Raw genomic sequence first — 19,952 nt, forward strand, 5'->3', positions numbered from 1 at the left:
TACAAGCCTTCATTATTAAAGTACATAAAACAATATAATAAGAAAATAAGGATACTAAGGATATTGATTTCATGATAGTATCTGTATTATTATTCTGTAATAGTCAGAACAATGTATTGTTATTCTGTACTCTTTATGAATGCTATTTTTAAATTTTATGGGTTCTTCTGCATAAATGTTAACAAGTTTTTATCAGGTTATTAACGCTTGCCATATACTAGAGCGGTTTAAAATAATCCTTCACTGGTCCTTGGTTCAGTCCTTGAGCTTTTTTCTCTGTCTGAAATAAGCTGTTATAGCTTCTCTTTCCATAAGGCCACCTCCCGCCTTCTTGTCTATTACTGTTTGTTTTGTAAAGCGGCGCTACGTCTTCAATAAAAATTGTGTTTAAAAAACTTCCACAGACTTTACATTTTCAGGCATCATTTATTCTGGGTGATCTCAGGAGCCCCCCTATGAAACTGGAAGCACTGAGCGTTCTTGAGTATTTAGATGTTATCTAGCTTCTTCTGTGGGATATCTGCTATCTCTGACATGACAGAGCCACAAGTTTTTTAAAAAGCTGTCTAAATCCAGCCAATCTGAGGCTATACTATCACTTACACATAAACTGACCTCATTATTTGAAGCTTTAGCCAGGTTTAATATGAACATACATTGTTGGAACTGTATATATGGTAGAAAATATGGTAGAAAAAATCTTATTATGATGCTATTTTCCAATAACTTCTGACTGTGCATTGTAAATCTCACTTCACCTGCACCTTCTAATGATATGGTTACAAACTCTGTATTTTTTTTAATTTTTTTTTTTTTTGAATGAGTTTAATCCACTCGTGCACAAAGCAGCAGAAGTGAAGTGAATACAACATGTCACAAAGCATTGACTTTTCCTCCATTTCCTCTTTGCCAGATTTCAGCTGCGAAGTTCAGTACTTGAAGAAATGTTCAAAGGCTGTACTTGAGTAAAAGTACTCCACATTTAAAGTATACATATACACATTTTAATTGTTTATGTAGAATGAAAATAAAGGGCTATTCCATTCTATTCTATTCTATTCTATTCTGATCTGTCAGGTGTTACATTCTTCTTCTTCACAGAGAACTTTAAAACAGAATAAAACAATTATTCTATTTCAGGATGATGAATTAAAGAGGTAAAAAACAAACAAACAAACAAACAAACCGAAAGCTTTTCATTTATTAAAAGCATAAAAAGGTGACTTAAGTAAAGAAAACTCTTTTTGCATGTTTATGCTTAATGAAGCTGTACAGTTATACTATTACCAGACTGGTATTTACACTAATCAGGGCACACAGCGTAAAAGGAGAGGCGTTATCTTTGTTTTCATACAGCATTTTTGTCAGTGTACTGTGAGAGTTACATGTTCAATATTTCCCAAGGTACTGCAATATCGTTCAATATAAGCTTAGCAGTTATTTCTTTGTTGTAATGACCTTATGGCGTTGGAAAGCCTGTTTATTTCCTCATCAGTGGTGCCACATTTATAAGAAAAATGCATTTGTGGGTTGAGAAGCAGAGTTGAGTATGCAGGTTGCGCCCATGACAAACTCTGCCAAATCTTCTCTACCAGTGCCAAACACCTTATTCTGCTATTGATCTTTATTTGTTGTTGTTTATTGATTTGGATGATTAAAGTCTGAACAAACAATACATACAGGTCATTTAACAAGTTCTTAATTTAACAGACAAGGACCACAGAGGCATGTGGAAGAACCATACACTGCTAGAACAGCCTGCTGGTCACCTGCTTGTTCACACACTGCAGTTGGGTGCATCCCATTTTTTCAACCAATGCGGTTGTGTTGGTCACTCTACCACAAAGAGCATGTTCGAGCTGATCCCACAAGTGTTCAGTGGGATCCTAGTAGCCCTGTAAGGCTGGAGACTGGCTGCAGTCCTTTCTGGATTGTCTGGGTGTAGAGCTGTCAGCCATATCGTTCTGCAAACCTCGATTGTAAATATGTAGAAGAAAGCCTACAGTTCCTAAGTGCTGACAGGGCGAAGAAACTGTCTTCTTGTGGTGTTGCCTTCTTGAGAGGCCTGTCGGACATCCCCCTTTATGTAGAACCTGGCATTTACTCTGGAGATGGTACCATGGCTTGCTCCAAATAACGCTGCAACCTGCTTTTGGGCAACACCAGCTAGATGTAGGGACTGATCGGTCCCTGTCCAGATCAGTCAAAGGTGGCATGCTTCTCCAATGTGTATGTTTCCTGGTTTCTCTCATAGGCTGTATATAAAAAATTGATTTACTGCCAAGGTCTAAAAATGGGAAGCCAGTGCTTAAGTTTTTGTAATGGCCAGCAGGGGGCAACTCTTGTTCCTTTAAAAAGAGCTCTAATTATTTGGAAGTGTATCAGGGAATGACCCTTGATCTGTGACCTCAGTATTTACTTACCCAATGACTCTATGGTCTCAATCCTGTAATCGAGTGTCACTTTAAAAACTGACAGGTTGACCTGTACCCCACAGCAGGCCATGTTATAACTTCATTTCACACTATGGTCTAAAAACAGATACCATAAACTATAAACATGACATCAGTTACATTTTTGAATACACAGAACATAATTTAGTTAAAAGGGGGGGGAAGGCACGAGAGGGAAGGGGAAGATTAAAATGGCAGAGACTCCACAGGGTTAATAGTTAAACAAATATGATTTTCACTCACATCAGGAGTGGCCTGCTGAGTGCCACACCTTACCAAATCGCGCTGTAACAATGACTGTACAGCAGCAGGCTCCATCTAGTCTTCGGTTTAGATCTACCTCACTTCCTTTCCCCTCAGCCACTCATGTCTTTTCTGGATTTCCCAGTTTTATTGCTGCAGAGCAAGCAGCAGGAAAACCATCCCATGGGAGCCGGTGAAAGGAACTCATGAAAACTTAATGCAGTGGTTCCTCATGAATTTTTAAGAGCCCTCTCTTCCCATTGTGGCGCTAATGTGCAGGATAGGAATATAAACAGTAGTGCTGATGTTCAGAGAGGGGTTTATCTGCAACAGCAGCAGCAAGGCAGCAAGACTGAGCGTCATCACCTGTCAGCCTCCTTAAGAGCAGCCCCAACCGATACCTCAGGGCACAAACACACACGCAGCACTAGGCCTGTCAGTCACGACTAAATCCTAACATGAACCTAAAGCTTTCCTGACCCGAAGCTGACCTTAATATACCACACACCTAAAGCTGACCTTAGAGTCAACCTATTCTGATTTTTATTATTTTCTGTCGATATTAGATACCCATGTTAAGCATGCTCAAAGTTTCAGCATATGTATCAATATCCCTGTGAGCTAAAACTTCCTACCTATGATCTGTATCCCTAAAATTGCCATTTCAGGCAAAGAGATGCAGCTCTGAGCACAGAAGCTCTATTTGCTGCCCAGATCTTCTGTTTGCAAGGGGCAGCCAATCAAAATAAAGCTGGGTTAAAAGGAGACACTAAGATATATGAGCATTATTTTATGTACTGGTACTCTGAGTCCAAGAATAACACATTATACATAATAATAAAAACAGGAAATAACCTGTATTATGCTTACCAGAGTCCACTAAAGGAAGTTAAATCTTGCTCAGTGTGGCTGTGCTACCTTATGAGTAACACACACACATTCAGAGATGGTGGCTCACCTCTGATTCAGACAGAAGCTGTCACTGAAGGTCCAATGACTGACTGGATCTGGACTTCCTGTGTGAGGAGGGAAAGGGATCACATGACGTTAATGTTAGCTAACATCATGTGACAGAGAATGTTCTGGTGCCATCTGCAGATTTTCTCACAGACTTTAAGTTATTTTTATGTGTTCTACGTTATTACTACCAGCCATAACAGATATTGTTGTTGTAAACTATGGAACTATTAATCATAAGAGATCATGAAAGAGAACTATTTATTTGATACGTTTCCATCTCACGTTAGAAAAGACAGAACAGAAAACACTTTAGGAACTTTTAATGAGTTACTAAAGCGTTCTTATTTTACTAGATCCAACTGTAGCTTTTTTACTTCCACACTGATTAGTTTGGCCTACGCTGAATGGCTCTCTAATGCTCCTACTTATCAGAGTGATCACTTACCTCATCAGCTGCCCTCATGACCTCGTGTAGGGTCCTATCGGGCTCAGTCTTTTCACCTGTTTTATGCACATTACAAGCGTCCTGATATTGCTACGTCAATTATTGCCAGCTGCATTTTTTAGAAAAACACAAATCCAGATTCCCTTTAGATACCCAACACAAATGAGTTAGCTAGAAATCTGAGCATTATTTCCCATCACCATCTCAGTTTCAACCAGCATGTCAGGTCTCGTGCAGTCCTGCTTTATACAGATTAGAAATACTACCAGTGTACGATCAATGCTTCAGAATAATACAGCTGAACATGTATCCACACCCTCATTTGCTCCTCATTAGATTATTGCAATTCATTGTGTACAGGCCTGAATGATGCAGCCGTTTCCTGTCCACACTCAGCGCAGGAAATGCATCACTCCAGCCCATTCGCTACAGAATCCAGTTAAACATCATACTCATTGTTTTCAGATCACTTCATGCTATAGCATATTTCAAATTCACTTCATGCTATAGCATATTTCAAATTCCTTATATTTAAAAGTAGAATGGGAGGGAGAGCCTTCAGTTTTCAGGCCCCTCTTCTGTGGAACCAGCTTCCAGTTTGGATTCGGGAGACAGACACTATCTCTACTTTTAAGATTAGGCTTCAAACTTTCCTTTTTGCTAAAGCATATAGTTAGGGCTGGACCAGGTGACCCTGAATCCTCCCTTAGTTATGCTGCAATAGATGTAGGCTGCCGGGGGATTCCCATGATGCATTGAGTTTTTCCTTTCCAGTCACCTTTCTCACTCACTATGTGTTAACAGACCTCTCTGTATTGAATCATATCTGTTATTAACCTCTGTCTCTCTTCCACAGCATGTCTTTATCCTGTCTTCCTTCTCTCACCCCAACCGGTCGCAGCAGATGGCCCCGCCCCTCCCTGAGCCTGGTTCTGCCGGAGGTTTCTTCCTGTTAAAAGGGAGTTTTTCCTTCCCACTGTCGCCAAAGTGCTGCTCATAGGGGGTCATATGATTGTTGGGTTTTTCTCTGTATCTATGAAGCGCCTTGAGGCGACTTTTGTTGTGATTTGGCGCTATATAAATAAAATTGAATTGAATTGAATTGAATTATCAAATGTCCTAACACCTTATGCTGCCCAGTCCCCTCAGCTCTGAGAATCAGTTACTCTTATCAATTTGAAACAAAGGTGACAACACGCCACAAAAACACCACATCTGTCACAGATGATTGTGACAGACATATTTGATGCTATCTCTCTCTGAATACTGTGGAGGTGTGGTCACCTGCTGCACCTGTGACCTCGTTAAACACCTGTCTAACATCATTCCAACTCTCCTGCAGAGCAGAAACGTGTTGTTTTTCTTTCACTTTTGTCAGTTTATTTCACCTGTGTGTGGTAACTTCATGCTCTTGGAAAAACATTTGTTGCTTTAACCTGCACTTACTTACTTCCAGTACTTTTGTATATTTACCTGCCTGCATCAGAGTAAAAGGGTTACATATACAAACCTGGTAAACTGCTGAAATCACTCTATTTGTAAATAAATCTGTTGACCTGATCCACTTGGTTTTGTTGTCATCTTAGTACTAAAACATGATGCTGGTGTGTTCCCGTGTCAGGATTACCTGCATTTTAATGTACTTACATTTTATTTTTTCCCAGTTTTGCTTTTTAGCTCACATGTTAAGCTAAGTGAGAAGTAAATTAACACTTTTTGGCATACTTGTACTTTACTTGTAGCCATTGCTACAACGCTCCACACCACCATCTCTCACCTGGAAGTGCAGGGCCGTTACGCCAGGCTGCTCTTTGTTGACTTTAGCTCTGCTTTCAACACGATACTCCCGGACAGACTAATAGTTAAACTGATGGAAATCGGACTTCCTTCTACCACCTACCGCTGGATCAGAGACTTCCTCTCAGACCGTGTACAGAGAGTTAGAGTGGGGCCTCATCTTTCCTCAGCCCTCAGCCTCAACACCGGCTCTCCACAAGGCTGTGTACTGAGTCCCCTACTGTACACTCTGTACACACATGACTGTGTTAGTACCCACCCAGACAACACTGTCATCAAGTTTGCAGATGATACCACCGTGGTGGGGCTCATCTCTGGGGGAGATGAGACGGAGTACAGAGCTGAAGTTCAGAGGCTGTCAGATTGGTGTGTAGATAACAACCTGGACCTTAATACCACCAAGACAAAAGAACTGGTAGTTGACTTCAGAAGGAGGAAGTCCGAGCTGCAGCCTGTCAGCATCAACGGGGAGTGCGTGGAAAGGGTCTCCAGTTTCAAGTTTCTGGGTGTGCACATAGACACAGACCTCCAATGGAGCTCTAACACCTCTGCAGTCTTAAAGAAGGCCCAACAGCGTCTCCACTTTCTGAGAATCCTCAGAAAAATGGGCCTGAAGAAGGAGCTGCTGACCGTCTTCTACCGCTGCTCAACTGAAAGTGTGCTGACATATTGCATCGGTGTGTGGTTCTCCAGCTGCACCACAGCACACAGAAAGGCACTCCAGAGGGTCATCAATATGGCCCAAAAAATCATTGGACATCCTCTTCCCTCCCTGAAGGACCTGTACAGCACTCGCTGTCTCAAGAGGGCACACAGCATCCTACGGGACTGCACACACCCAGGACACCGGGTGTTTAAGCTGCTGCCGTCCGGCAGGAGGTTCAGGCTGCTGAGATCCCGGACAAACAGACTCAAGGACAGCTTTTACAACAGGGCAACAGCCCTGATCAATGCCAATAGCTGACCTGATTGGCTACCTCCCTGGACTTTTTTAGGGGGGAGGTAACAATGTTTAAAACAACAATAACAATAATAATATTTATATTTATAACAAGGTGCAGTAATAATTAAGGTGCAATAATAACAGTGTGCAATACAAATACACTTCTTCTTCTTTTTTTTATTACTAAGTTATTATACTGTGTTGTTGTTTGTGTTGCGTTGTGATGTGTCATATCATGTCGTGTTGTGTTATATGTAGTGCCGACGTAGGACAGTTTTCCAATTTCATTGTACTATTGTACTATGTATGACTGTGCAATGGCAATAAAGAGTTATTATTATATTATATTATTATTATCTTATCTTATCTTTACCGAAGTAATCCAGTACTATAATACTTTTACACTAAAACATTTCAGGAAACAATACTTTACTTTTTACTAGATTTATTTGCAGTTCTATTACGTATTTAGTATTTGCTTTTTGTCTAAAAATGCAGTTGTGCATGCAACTACAGTTAAGATAATCAATCCTTTAGAGCTGACAAATTATATTAATTAATTATAAGGTATGAATTATTATTCAGTTCAGTAATAATTAAATTAAACTGTTCTTGAAATGTGATTTAATTTATTAGTTTTAATAAAATGAAATTATCCTTGTGCTACTATACATGCAGCAATCTTTGCTAATTGTTCTACAGAAATAAAATTAAATTTACTAGTAGTAGTGGTAAAAGTTTTATTGTTGTTACTCAAAAGCAATACAAAAGTAAAAATATAAATCAATTAAATAATAAAAAAATAAATAAAAACACATTTAATATTTAATTCTATTAATAATTATTATTTCCTTATATATTTTTAATTTAATATTTTTCAAAACAAATATTACTTTTAAAAAAAATTTTATGAATGTTTACAAATCAGTTAAAGGCCAACCCCCCCCCCCCTCCATTCTCTGAATGCGTAACAGTCAAAGAGGCTTATATTGTGACAAAGGTTCATTTTCATTGACCGCATAATTGCATTTACACTTATCTGGGTCACATTTGGCCTCTGCTGGCTAAACAAAACATGTTTTAATATTAGAGGGAAGAAAAAAGCAGTCGTGACTCAGACATCCCATGTTTCTCTTCTTCTTCTTTTGTTGGTTGTTCTGTAAGAAACGTGGATCTCTTGGCCTCGTGCTCCTCTGCAAGTTGAAGCAGAGGTCTGGCAGTTTTACAGCTGCACCTCCCTCCTGAGAGCTCTCTGAAATCTGAAGCAGGCCTGGCTTTTGTTTTTCCACCACAAATCACTCCCAGAAAGTTTCCTAATGAAGGCACATAAAAGCCTGGTGCTGTAAACAGGAAGTGCACATCTAAACTTGCATGTTTTGCAAAAGAGCTGCAGGAAGGGGAGTTTCTGTGGTGCTGTGCAAACTCTGAATTTCGAGCTTGCATTCAATACTTTAGTCAACCAGAGTGAGTTTTTTGAGGTTTCGGGAAGTCACACACAAAAAAATCCAAGCTCACCTGTAACAATACAACAGTTCAGAATACTGGTTTTATCATCAGCCCAAGTGAGGCGTGTTGTGCTTCAAGCACTAAAAAAACACAACAATCATTTGGAAAACCTCCCAGCAGCACGTTTTTCAAAAACAGCCACCCGTAGGGTAAACACTAAAGCTTTTTATATGATGTTGCAATTGTGTCAAAATTATGTACAGACGTGGCAAACGCGTGTCGTCTTTTCAGCTTCGGTTCGCTTCAGCTGTGACACAGAAAGCCTGGCTATGTGGAACTTCACTGGACAAACAACACGGGGAAATTAGAGGAAGTGTAACATGATGGATTGACACACACAAATACTTTTTTAGGAAAGCAAAATCACAGCACGACGGTATATTTGTCAAAACCGTTTCATCAAAGGTGAAATACAGACAAATGTTTGGTCGCTTATGCAGTCGACATGGAGTGAATGTGAATTTTGGCACAGCTGGGACCTCAAACTTCAAACTTGATGTTTTTGGATAATATAACATGGTCACAGATTCCTCGATTTTATCAATCGCTTATTATAGTAGATGATTAAATTGTTTTAACACTAAAAGCAAGACAAACTAAACCCTGTTGACCCCACTGTAGCAATAAAACTGAATATAAGTAAACACTGTTTGTAAAAGTAAAAATCTTACTGTCACACTTGCACTTATATGAAGAATATCACTCATATGTGCTTGAAGGTGAGTTACAGTCTGTGAAATCCTGGTGCACTAACACCAAGGTGCTACTGGAGCCATCTGGTGTAGCGTTCAGTGGTTTCAAATATATTTGCTTCCTCTAAGCACATCAATGTACCACACTTTGTCCTAATTACATATGAATGGCTTAGCCCAAAGAAAGCCCCTCACTGTGTGGTTGATTACACAATTTGAAAGAGGCAAAAACGAAAGTTTCAGTATTAAAACACTCAACAGTTAGCTTCACCATCTTCACGTCAAAGCGAAACCAAACATTTATAAAGGTCGTGACTGTGTGAAAGCAGCCTGGCTTCCGTTAGCTTCAACAAACAGCCTGTTGGGCCTCAGAGAGCACTGACCTGTTTGGTAGGTTTTCTCTGGCACATGCTCACATGCATGCATACACACACTCAACAAACCAAGTTCTGCTTTAACAAGAATTTTTTTTATTGACTTTTTCTGAATTTCTCCTTGCAAATATTCAAGTACATGGATTTAAAGATCCCGGACACACAATCAGAGGCAAATACTTTCAAAATAATTTCACCATGTTCCTGTTTGAGTCACAAAAGTTTCCACTTTAACCCCACCCCCCAAAACGTCCCCCTCCACAGGCTAAGACACATGGACCGCTTGTAAACATGATACAAATATCAGTCTTTGCTTTTTGATCACAAAAAAAAAGTAATCTGGTAGAAAAATATCTTTTCTTTTAATAGGGATTTGTCTTCTTAAGAATATTTACATTTACCTCACAGTATAATCTTATCTGAAAAAGTACATACTGGAAAATAAACACAAAAAGGGGTAAAAGGCCTTTGGTTTTCATGAAAAAAATACCAAAACGACAACAAAAGTCCCATAAAAAGTCCATTCACTGTCCTGTGTACAACAACAGTGATGTTGGGTTGGTGATTGTTGGGCGTCTTGAGGCTGAGACAGAGGGACACCAGCTTTCCACAGGATTCAAAGGGTTCATTCTTCAAAAAACGTTAAGAGCAAAACTGCAGCTACAATCAGGCGTCGCTCCTGGGGACGGCCGAGCGGCACAGCCTCCGCTGGGTGACGTATCCCAGCACGATGAGCAGCATCTCCGAGGTGCTGCTGAGGGCCACGATGAAGGGCGCCTGCGACGCAAAGTCTGCCTCCAGTCGCCGGAAAGACAGCTGCATGACCGCGAGAGCCAGCAGGCTGTTCTGGACGCCCACCTCGATGCTGACCGTCTTCCTCTGTGGTGGAGAAAGGCCCGCCAGCTTGGCCAGGACAGCCCCGACCACCAGGCCCAGCAAAGGCACCGTAATCCCAACGACCACGATTTGGGGCTGCACGTTAGCCAGGATGGACGCTCCCATTTGGTAGGCCATGAAGATGCCGCCCACAATGAGCACGAAGCTGAAAGGTTGGATGAGCGCCAGCAGGACGCGAGTGAGGGCAGGCAGCCGCAGCTTCACCAGCATGCCCAGTGAGATGGGGATAGCGATGAACAGCAAGGTGCCCAGGATCTTCACAAAGGGCACGTGCAGGGCAGCATGGACACCCAGAAGCCAACCGTACAGGGCTGACGACAAAGGCATGGCTGCCGCCGCCACCACTGTGGAGACCAGCGTCATGGAGATGGCTAGGGTGACGTCGCCTCCGAGCAGCAGGCTGTACAGGTATCCTCCCCCTCCACCTGGGGCAGAACAGGTGATGACCAACCCCAGAGCGAGTGCCTTGGGCAGTGAGGCCAACTGGGACACACAGTAGGCATATAAAGGCATCACCAGGAACTGACCCAGCGCACCTAGGAGCAACGGCATGGGGCTCTTCAGCAGGCCCCGCAGCACCTCCACCTCCACCTTGCACCCAAAGGCACACTTGTTGACAAAGATGAGGGGCAGCAAGGCAAAAAGCACGGGGTTCTCAGAGAAATGGGACAGACCACCCGACTGGATGAGCCGGGTGGCCGGGTCATCATCACTGGGCTCCACTTTGATGCAGTAATCTGTCCTCTCCTCAATCAGAACCGGCACCGAGCCCTGGTCCAGGTCCAGCAGCTGGATCTGCAGCTGAGCCCTGCCCGGCAGCCCAGAGCGGATGTTGATAATGTAGCTCTGAGCCTGTCCTCCGTGGCCGCCGTCCGTCACGTTGATTATCGAGAGCACCTCTGGTTCCAAGGAGTGAACTCTCACAGTCTGCTTTAAGCTCTGGCGGCCCGTCCTGGCGGCCGCGGCGCTCCGGTATCGGCTGGAGATTACAATCACGCCGTTGGTGTATTCGGGGAAGTCGAACTCCTGCAATGACCCGTCCCCGATTGTGATATACCTGCTGCTGCTGTCGGCCGTCACGTTGGTCCTGTTGCTGCCATCGACAGTGAGGTTTCCGGTGGCCCACGCCCGGTCCGATCCGCCGGTAATAAGGAAAAGACAGCAGAATGTAAAGATCGTCCTCATGGTACTGGCGGATGAGGGGCGGAGGGACGCGGCAGCGACACGCTTCTCCCCCGCCAGTGGCCTCCCCAGACGGTTATACCGCCGCCCTTTCACACCCGGGCGACCAACTTCTCATTCTAGTCTCCGAGATAAGAGCACAGCGCGGGCTGCCGGCTTCACATCTCGTCTGGTTCCCATTTTGTCGCTGCCTTTATACCGGAACCTAAACATCACCCCGCCCAGCCTTGTCGGGGCACAGCTCTCCGGCGGCAGCCCCGGGAAGAAAACACTCGCACAGGTCTCCTTTTGGCTACTCGCTGCTAAGATGTCGGTCACGCTGAGGCACACCCGCACCGTTTTCTTCCGTCCTTTTTGTCTCTCCGGTTGGTGAAAACAGAAAACATCGTAGCTTCGCAGCCGTTTGTTTGCTGCTCAATGATGTTTTGGTGAAGCGAACGTGCACGAACAGGGTGTACTTCCGGGCAAGGGATGTCAAAATAAAAGCTAAAAAAAGAAAACTTCACTTTCACCCTTAGTAAACATAAAGCAAAAATTTGGAATTAAAATCCATCTGAATTATATCAAATAAACACACTACTGTTGTAGTTGGGGGTGTATTAGGGATCTGTTCTGACCCCCTTTTTGTTTATAACGACAGACTGACAGAGGAGGCCAGGCAGACATTTCTGCTCACTATGATGTTCGCAGATGACATTGTTCTTCATAGTGGGAGTAGGGAGCAGGTGGAAGAGAGCCAGGAGAAATGGAGGTAGATGAATGCAAGACAGAATACAGGTGTGTAGCAGTGAAGCTGCAAGGAGCAGAGGCAGTGAACATGAGTATCAACCAGCCAAAGCAGTGCACAGTCCACACGAGACGTGAAGAAGAAAGTGTAGGCAGGTGGAGACAAGTATCAGGGAGGATTTGTGACAGAAGGATGGCAGCAAGAGTGAAAAGGAAGGTTTACGAGATGACGGTCAAACCTGCTATGATGTATGGTGGGACGAACAGATAAAAATGATAAGATTTCCATTAGGAGCGACCAGGATGGATAGGGTTAGAAATGAGTACAGTACATCAGTGGCACAGCTCAGGTTGAGCAGTTTGATTTTGGGTGAAAGACTTGATGAGAAATTTTCCTACTGAAAGACAGAATTTTGTGTGCCTGTTAAATTGCTTTATGTTACATGTTAAAAATTCTTTGTCATCTGAAAATATTAGTTAATCAGCAACTTTTAAAAAAAAAAAAGAACTATGTTAGTGTCAATTTTATGCTTAGCTCAAGCAAAATGAATAATTAACAATGATAACATAACATACTAACCAAATTCTGCCAGTTCACAGGTGTGTTATAATATAAAGCACCTTGAGGTGACTGTTGTTGTGATTTTGCGCTATATAAATAAATCTGAATGGAAAACTGAATTGAATTGTTGTTTGTAATAGGTGTTGCTGTAGTAATCGGCCCATTTAACACGTGCATTTATTTTGTAAAGAAAAATCCCAGCACTTCCTGTTAGTGTTTGGGTGAGTGTGTTTACCTTAGCGCAGTCCTTCATTAATCCAATCAGAGCGGTCTTCAGCTTCAGCTCTCCCTGCTCAGACAAACAGGGGCGGTCACATGGGAAAGAGAACATCGTGATTTGTATCCACTGGAGGGGCAGCCAGGGATTACCCACTAAACACAAGCAAAGGAGGCATTCAGACCAAAACAGCTGACCTGCTGGTATCTGTATTCAGGTAACGGGATCCTCCTTAAAGTCCACCCAGTCAAATCAAATTAAGAAAACATCTTGAAATCCAGGTATTAATATTAACAACTTATGATGGAATCAATCATACAAATATACTATATTATTTAATTCACACATTATTGATGCATTTATTGAACTTAATCATGCTTTTCAGCAATCAAGGTAGTAAATATAATGAATCAGGCCTTTTAGTACAAGCTTCTTTTATTATTGTCATATCATATCAAATTTATTTGTTTAGCACATTTAAAAACCTAAGTACACCAAAGTGCTTTCCAGTAAAACCATGATACAGATAAAATCTCATGCAAGCCAAATGCTCGTGGTGCGACCTAGATCTCGGCTCAAGACCAGAGGTGACCGCGCATTCGCCGCTGTCGCACCCTACCTCTGGAATAACCTCCCCCTAGCTATTCGGGCGTCTGATTCAATTCAATCTTTTAAATCTCGATTAAAAACTTATTTGTTTAGCCTGCTTTCCCCGCCTCCTAGAGCCCACATTTTAGTGTACTGGAACTTATCTTTATCACTTTGTTAATGTTTAGAATGTTTTAACCTTTAGCATTGTGTGTGGACTTCACTAGTGCCTACTATGCCTGGTGTATTATTGGTTAGTTATGTCACCCGCCTGTTAGTATATTTTTTTTGTATTTTGTGCTTTATATTTGTATTTATTATTGCTCTTAACTCATTCTGTGAAGCACTTTGGCATACCTGTGGTTTTTTAAATGTGCTATATAAATAAAATTGTATTGTATTGTATAAAATAATTACATAATATAAATGCAGAGCCAGATAAAAACCACACTAATTAGCCTTAAATGCCAGGTTAAACAAGAACGTTTTTAAACGTGATTTAAAAGATTGGATTGAATCTGATGCGTGAATGTCAAGAGGAAGATTTTTCCATAATTTGGGTGCGGCAGTGGCAAAGGCACGGTCCCCTCTGGTCTTCAGCCGAGACCTAGGTTGCACCAAAGAATGTTGACCCGATGATCTCAGAGCTCTCTTAGGGCTACACAGACAGAGGAGATCTGCTAAGTAATCGGGTGCCATATTATTTAGGATTTTATAAGTCAACAATAAGATTTTAAAATCGATTCGATTATTAAGAAGAAATTTCTCCCATTATAAAATCTCTGTAGAGTGCTAACATTATTCACTAAGCCTTCCTCCCCACCCAACACTCCCTACATTAAACTGTGCTTTTCATTTCCTGTAAAGGAGTTAACATACAACATGAATGACTTGTACATTTAAATTTTTTGTATATCATTACATATTTACTGAAGGTAATTAAAATTAATCAACAGGTCCTGCCAAGTTACTGCATTTTAAGTAACTGGCTTGTGGCAAAAAGGACTACAAAGATTTGAAAAACACAGTGCAGCAAAGTGACAAAAAAGTAGATGTGACGTGTCTACAAATGCATGAAAAAGAAACAAAGAGACACAAAGCAACTCATGAGGTGCAAAATGTCTACAAAGAAAAGACAAAACACTCCCAAAAATATCCATGACACATAAAACAGCTTCAAAGCAATGCAAAATGAAAATGGATACAAAAAAGGACTACAAAGGGATGCAAAATGACTTAAAAAAGGCACAAAATAACTAGAAAAATTTGCTAAACAATTATAAAATTACCAAAACCGGTCAAAAACAGCGGAATTATAATAAACAACCACAAAAGGATGCAACATGACATGCAAAACATTAAAGAAAGAGACACAAAACGACTACTAAAGGCATTTAATTTGATTACAAATATGCATAAAATAAAATGTATTAAAAAGATACAAACGGCAGATACAAATAATGAAGAAAATCTGCTATCTCTCTTTGAATAATGCTTCCTGGCGTAGGAAGTCTGTGCTGCTGAGGTCCGTGTCACCATCCCCCTGTGTTGAGATGGGACAATGCTTTTGCATACTTTAATGCACTAAAATTAAAAAATTGTTGAAAAGTGGAATACATTCTGTCGTTTGCCGTTCGAACAGAAGGTTTAGTTGCTGCCCAGTTCACCATGAGGTTTGCTGGAAGAAAAAAAACTGACCAAAACAGTGACATTTCACACGTCAACGCCTCTCTTATTTTTTTCATAACAAGGGAGTCATGCTGAAGTGCCCCACTCCCTGTAATGCTCTTAGTTTACTGTAAACCTTTGATCGGCCCGGGTCTAATCCACACTGACAATAAAGGGCTATGCTTCTATTCTAAACTTTCACCCAGAGTTTCATTCAAGGTTGCCTCCTCACCTTTTATTCCAGGAGTATATCGTGACACTGATCAATTATGCTCATTCAAACCTGCAGTCAAACAGGTTAGTGCTTATTTGTCCTACACACACGGCAGAAACCTGACACGGGCGCACATTGCAGGACTCTGGCATGAAAGAGGAAATCCCTGCTGTCGACATAACCCTGCCTGCATGTCTTTTTATAGTAACCGGCTCCTGCTGGGACTCACTCACATATTTAAAAGCCATTTTCAATTCATAACCTCCAGTTTTGCTTCCCTGTGGAAGGTGAGCAATGTCACCACAGGCTCATCTCTCTCACTGTGGTCAAGTCACTTCTGGGAGGGCTTGCTCATCATCTATTGTGTTTTCATGAGCTGTGCGTCCTCCTTCTGTCACCACGGCTAAGTCAAGGCTTCCAAAAAAAGAAAAGGCGGGGGAGTCCTCAGCAGAACACGCGGCGTACGCCCAGACAACCTGCTGGGGTGATCGCCGTGGCCTACACTTTGACATTTCATGGAGTGACAGCCAGTTTGTTGTAGAGCTGCCAGGCACGCACATTTCCTGCCTGGCATTTGTGCCGCTCCCCCGAGCTGTCTAATTATTTATCCATGGTATGATCACTTACCTCATTACTTTATTTCACAAACACAGAGAAGGAGACACCCAGGCAGAGAAGGAGGAAATAAAGGAAGAGGAATTGAAAAACGCCACCCATCTTTACTCTTCAGAGGGAAATTACATTTTCTGTTCCTGATGTGGTTTCATCAGTTTACCCAGAGAGCACAGACGCCTGTATTTGCACGGTGTATGAATATTCATAAAGCCACTGTCGTGATCTGCCTTGTGCTGCAAATTAGATCACAAGCAGCCATGATGACTAATCGAAAAGCATTGTCCTGAAATGCCAAATTTGCACCAGGCAACACAACAGTAATCCTACTACGAGCAACGTACTGCCAGCAGAAGTTACAGCACTGCAAGCCTTTAATGCACACAGGCCTAAATATTGGACATCAAGCTAACTGTATAAAAGTATAAAGCATAAAGTGCACTCTCTTTCTTTTACATATCAGGACATTAAAAAAATCATCTGGAAAAATGTGGATGTTCATTTTAGGTTTAAGGTTTTACTGTTTCCTCTTTTATTTATGTTATATAATAATAATTTTATACATTCTTATAACATTGATACTGTATTTGTCTTGCTTGGGCTATTGGTATTATAATAACACAGTACATTCTTCTTCTGTGACAAACACACAAACACCAACCAACACTATGGCATGCAGTTTGACTTGCAGTGCCTACATGCCTGTCCTCTATTTACTGGCTTTACATTGTTTTATTGTCACCAGATATTTGTAATTGTCTTTCCATCATTGTAGCTCAGTGTACAGAGTGCACAGTGCTTTACAGTCCAACTGTTTGACTGAACCCATCCTTAAGGTACTCCCAGAGCACTTCATGTAGATGTACTTGATTGCATTTCACATTGCTCAGATTTGATAACCTCTGGTTGGTAAATGCCTGGCTAAGGCTGTCTGACTATTAACTCTCATTTAACCCATATAACAGCATCTTCGAGTGTTGAGGTTGCTGCAGAATTTACAGCCTGATATCATTTACATGTTATCATATCCGTTACAGGTGATGTTTTACTGCGCTGCTCTGGTATTCATCTCTTTAACAATAAAGCTTTTGTGTCAGTTGGTTTATTAACATCTGAAGCTGTCTGTCCCATTAACATCACGAACTTGTTCTTATGCTAGCAGAACAGTTCTCCTAAGGTAAACTCAATGCAAAAAGCATGTAAAGTGCGAAGAAATGATTGGATGCTGAGTATGAAGTACAAGTTACATTCAGTATTTTGACCTACAAAAAATACAAAAATGAACTTTAACATGAGGTTTCCTGCAATAGTGATAGAAAGAGGTTTTCTCTGTATGTAAAATACCAGCACTTTAAGTGAAATGCAGCCATTATTCATTTTCCTAGCAGCAAGTAACCATTTGCTGTTATTACGGAGGGGTAATGCATCCTTAGCAGAGAATGAAGTCACCTTCCTCTGTGATGTTTTAGTCCCAGGTTTCTCCCCTTTTAGCTTTGGTGGACATTCTAAGTACCTCCCCACCGTTATGAACTAAGAGAGTCACTTCCTGCACTGTATATTCAGAACCCTGATAACGACTGTGTTTAGTCTGTTCCTTCCCATTCCATGCAAGGCCACCTGGGTTGGCTGGAAGACTGTTTACTTAGCCTGGCAGGGTGAAGGACACTGTCTAAGCTGAACTATAGACACGCACACACATACATATACTGATACTGATAAGCACTCACCGACGCATCACCCTCCCTACCCCGGATCCAACGCCACCTCCAACGCTTACCTTCCCTCTGATGTGGACATCGGGTCAGTTGGAGGCGCAGTCGAAAGATTGCAGCGGTCCCAGATCAGATGTAAACACTGGAACTCTTTCCCATGTTGCTGTCTGTGTTTATTGTGCTATGGTGTGTTGATATCTGTGCATTCCTGTATTATCCTTCTGTGTTACACATTTCGAAGTTTTTTTCCTCGCTACCTAGCCTGACCTGTCTCCCCAATGTGATGTTTGTGTATTGTATGTACGGTCGGCAAGGTCTGTCATCTCGGTTGTGGGCAAAAGACCTGCAACTGACAAATAAAGGCTATCTCATCTCATCTCAACCCATAGAGGTCAGGTGGAGGTGAGCTATCAGATTTTCATCCAAAGAAGTAGACGTGTCCTTTGGCTAATAAGTTTCAATCTGGCTTTTCTAAGGTGTCCTTTGGTGGTTAGGCTGCACACACACTGTCCTTTCAAACTCATCATTTTTCTCTGTGCAAGGTTACTTGATGGTTATCAAGTAGAGGACAACGGGGTAAGGTGATCCACCACCAGTCTCTAGATAATCATACGTGTTATTTGAACCTAATTTAATAGTTGTAGTATTTTGTAGTGCCTAAACCTGATCAAGTACTTTTTAATACCTAAAACTAATCAAGTTGTTTGTATTTCCTAAACAAATCCAAGCAGTTTTGGGTATCTAAAGCTAATCAATTACTTTTTAAAGTAAAGTGAAAATCAACTAAAGACAGAAACAACTGGGAAAAAGCAGCCAGTATGTTGCAGGACAGCTGGAGCATAAAGCCAATGGTATCAAAGGAAACCGTGAGGGCAGAGGTGGGATACAAGAAAAATGGATACATCAAATGGAGGACTGAGATCCCACTCGAGTGCATCTTTGAACATCATGAATGGCGACTTCAAAAGAAGAAATCCTCAGTGTGTCTGTGTAGGTTCTCAGTCATCCAGGTCATGGTAATCTAAGGAGCTTGCAAAGAAAAGCAGTGGAGACTGTCAGAAAACGACTACAGCAAAACAGCTGCTTAGAAAACAGAACCAGCTTTTCTCCCGATCCCATTTGCACACTGTTGGACCTCTGCCTTAACACCATATATTTTAAGGGTCTTATACAGACAAAAACATGTATGTGCCACGGGCCTCCCGGTGTTGCCTATTGTAGCCAACCTTTACATGGAGGAAGTGGAAAGTAAGGCTCTTGAATCTTTCAAAGGGACAGCACCCAGCTACTGTCACAGATACACGAATGACACCTGGGTCAAAATCCAAACAAAGAAGTAGAAACTTTGACCAGGGAGGATGCAAAAGGTAATAGTTTGAAATTTCTGGACTGTGCTGTGTGCAGTGAGGAGAATGGAAACCTCAACACTGAAGTTTATCATGAGCCCACACACACAGACCAGTACCTACTGTTTGACCGGGCAGAAAGTGTTCCCGAAAGAGAAAGAAAAGGAACACGCACATGTAAAGAAAGCTCTTAAAACACGTAGTTATCCTAACTGGGCTTTCATCACTGTACAGAAGATCAGACACCAACCAGGGAGAATAGGAACGTATTAATAGACCTCTCTGCATTGAATCATATCTGTTATTAACCTCTGTCTCTCTTCCACAGCATGTCTTTATCCTGTTTTCCTTCTCTCACCCCAACCGGTCGCAGCAGATGGCCCCGCCCCTCCCTGAGCCTGGTTCTGCCGGAGGTTTCTTCCTGTTAAAAGGGAGTTTTTCCTTCCCACTGTCGCCAAAGTGCTGCTCATAGGGGGTCATATGATTGTTGGGTTTTTCTCTGTACCTATGAAGCGCCTTGAGGCGACTTTTGTTGTGATTTGGCGCTATATAAATAAAATTGAATTGAATTCAAACAAAACAACACTGTCATCCTTTATGTAGCAGGTTTATCAGAGAAACTCAGGTGATTCTTCACCAAGCACATCCCAGTGTACTGCAGAGCCAACAACAACTGTACATCTGCACCTAAAGGTCAAAAGTCACTCTTTCAAGGATGCCAATGCTCACATTTTGGACCAAGAAGACAAATGTTTGAAAGAGGAATGAAAGAAGCCATCTATGTACATTGTGAACGACCATCTTTGAACAGAGGG

General features: G+C 41.8%; 1 protein-coding gene across 1 annotated transcript; it reads right to left on the reverse strand.

Annotated features, from left to right (window-relative positions):
- Window positions 1-9,492: 9,492 nt before the first annotated feature.
- slc10a3 (solute carrier family 10 member 3) lies at window positions 9,493-11,950 on the reverse strand. Its single transcript, XM_087844122.1, has one exon. It carries the CDS (start codon window positions 11,493-11,495, stop codon window positions 10,080-10,082), a length of 1,416 nt encoding a protein of 471 aa, XP_087700248.1. The 5' UTR covers window positions 11,496-11,950; the 3' UTR covers window positions 9,493-10,079.
- Window positions 11,951-19,952: the final 8,002 nt, after the last annotated feature.

The sequence above is a fragment of the Neolamprologus brichardi genome, chromosome 7 (genome assembly GCF_056152115.1).
Source record: "Neolamprologus brichardi isolate AB-2024 chromosome 7, ASM5615211v1, whole genome shotgun sequence".
Lineage (NCBI taxonomy): Eukaryota > Metazoa > Chordata > Actinopteri > Cichliformes > Cichlidae > Neolamprologus > Neolamprologus brichardi.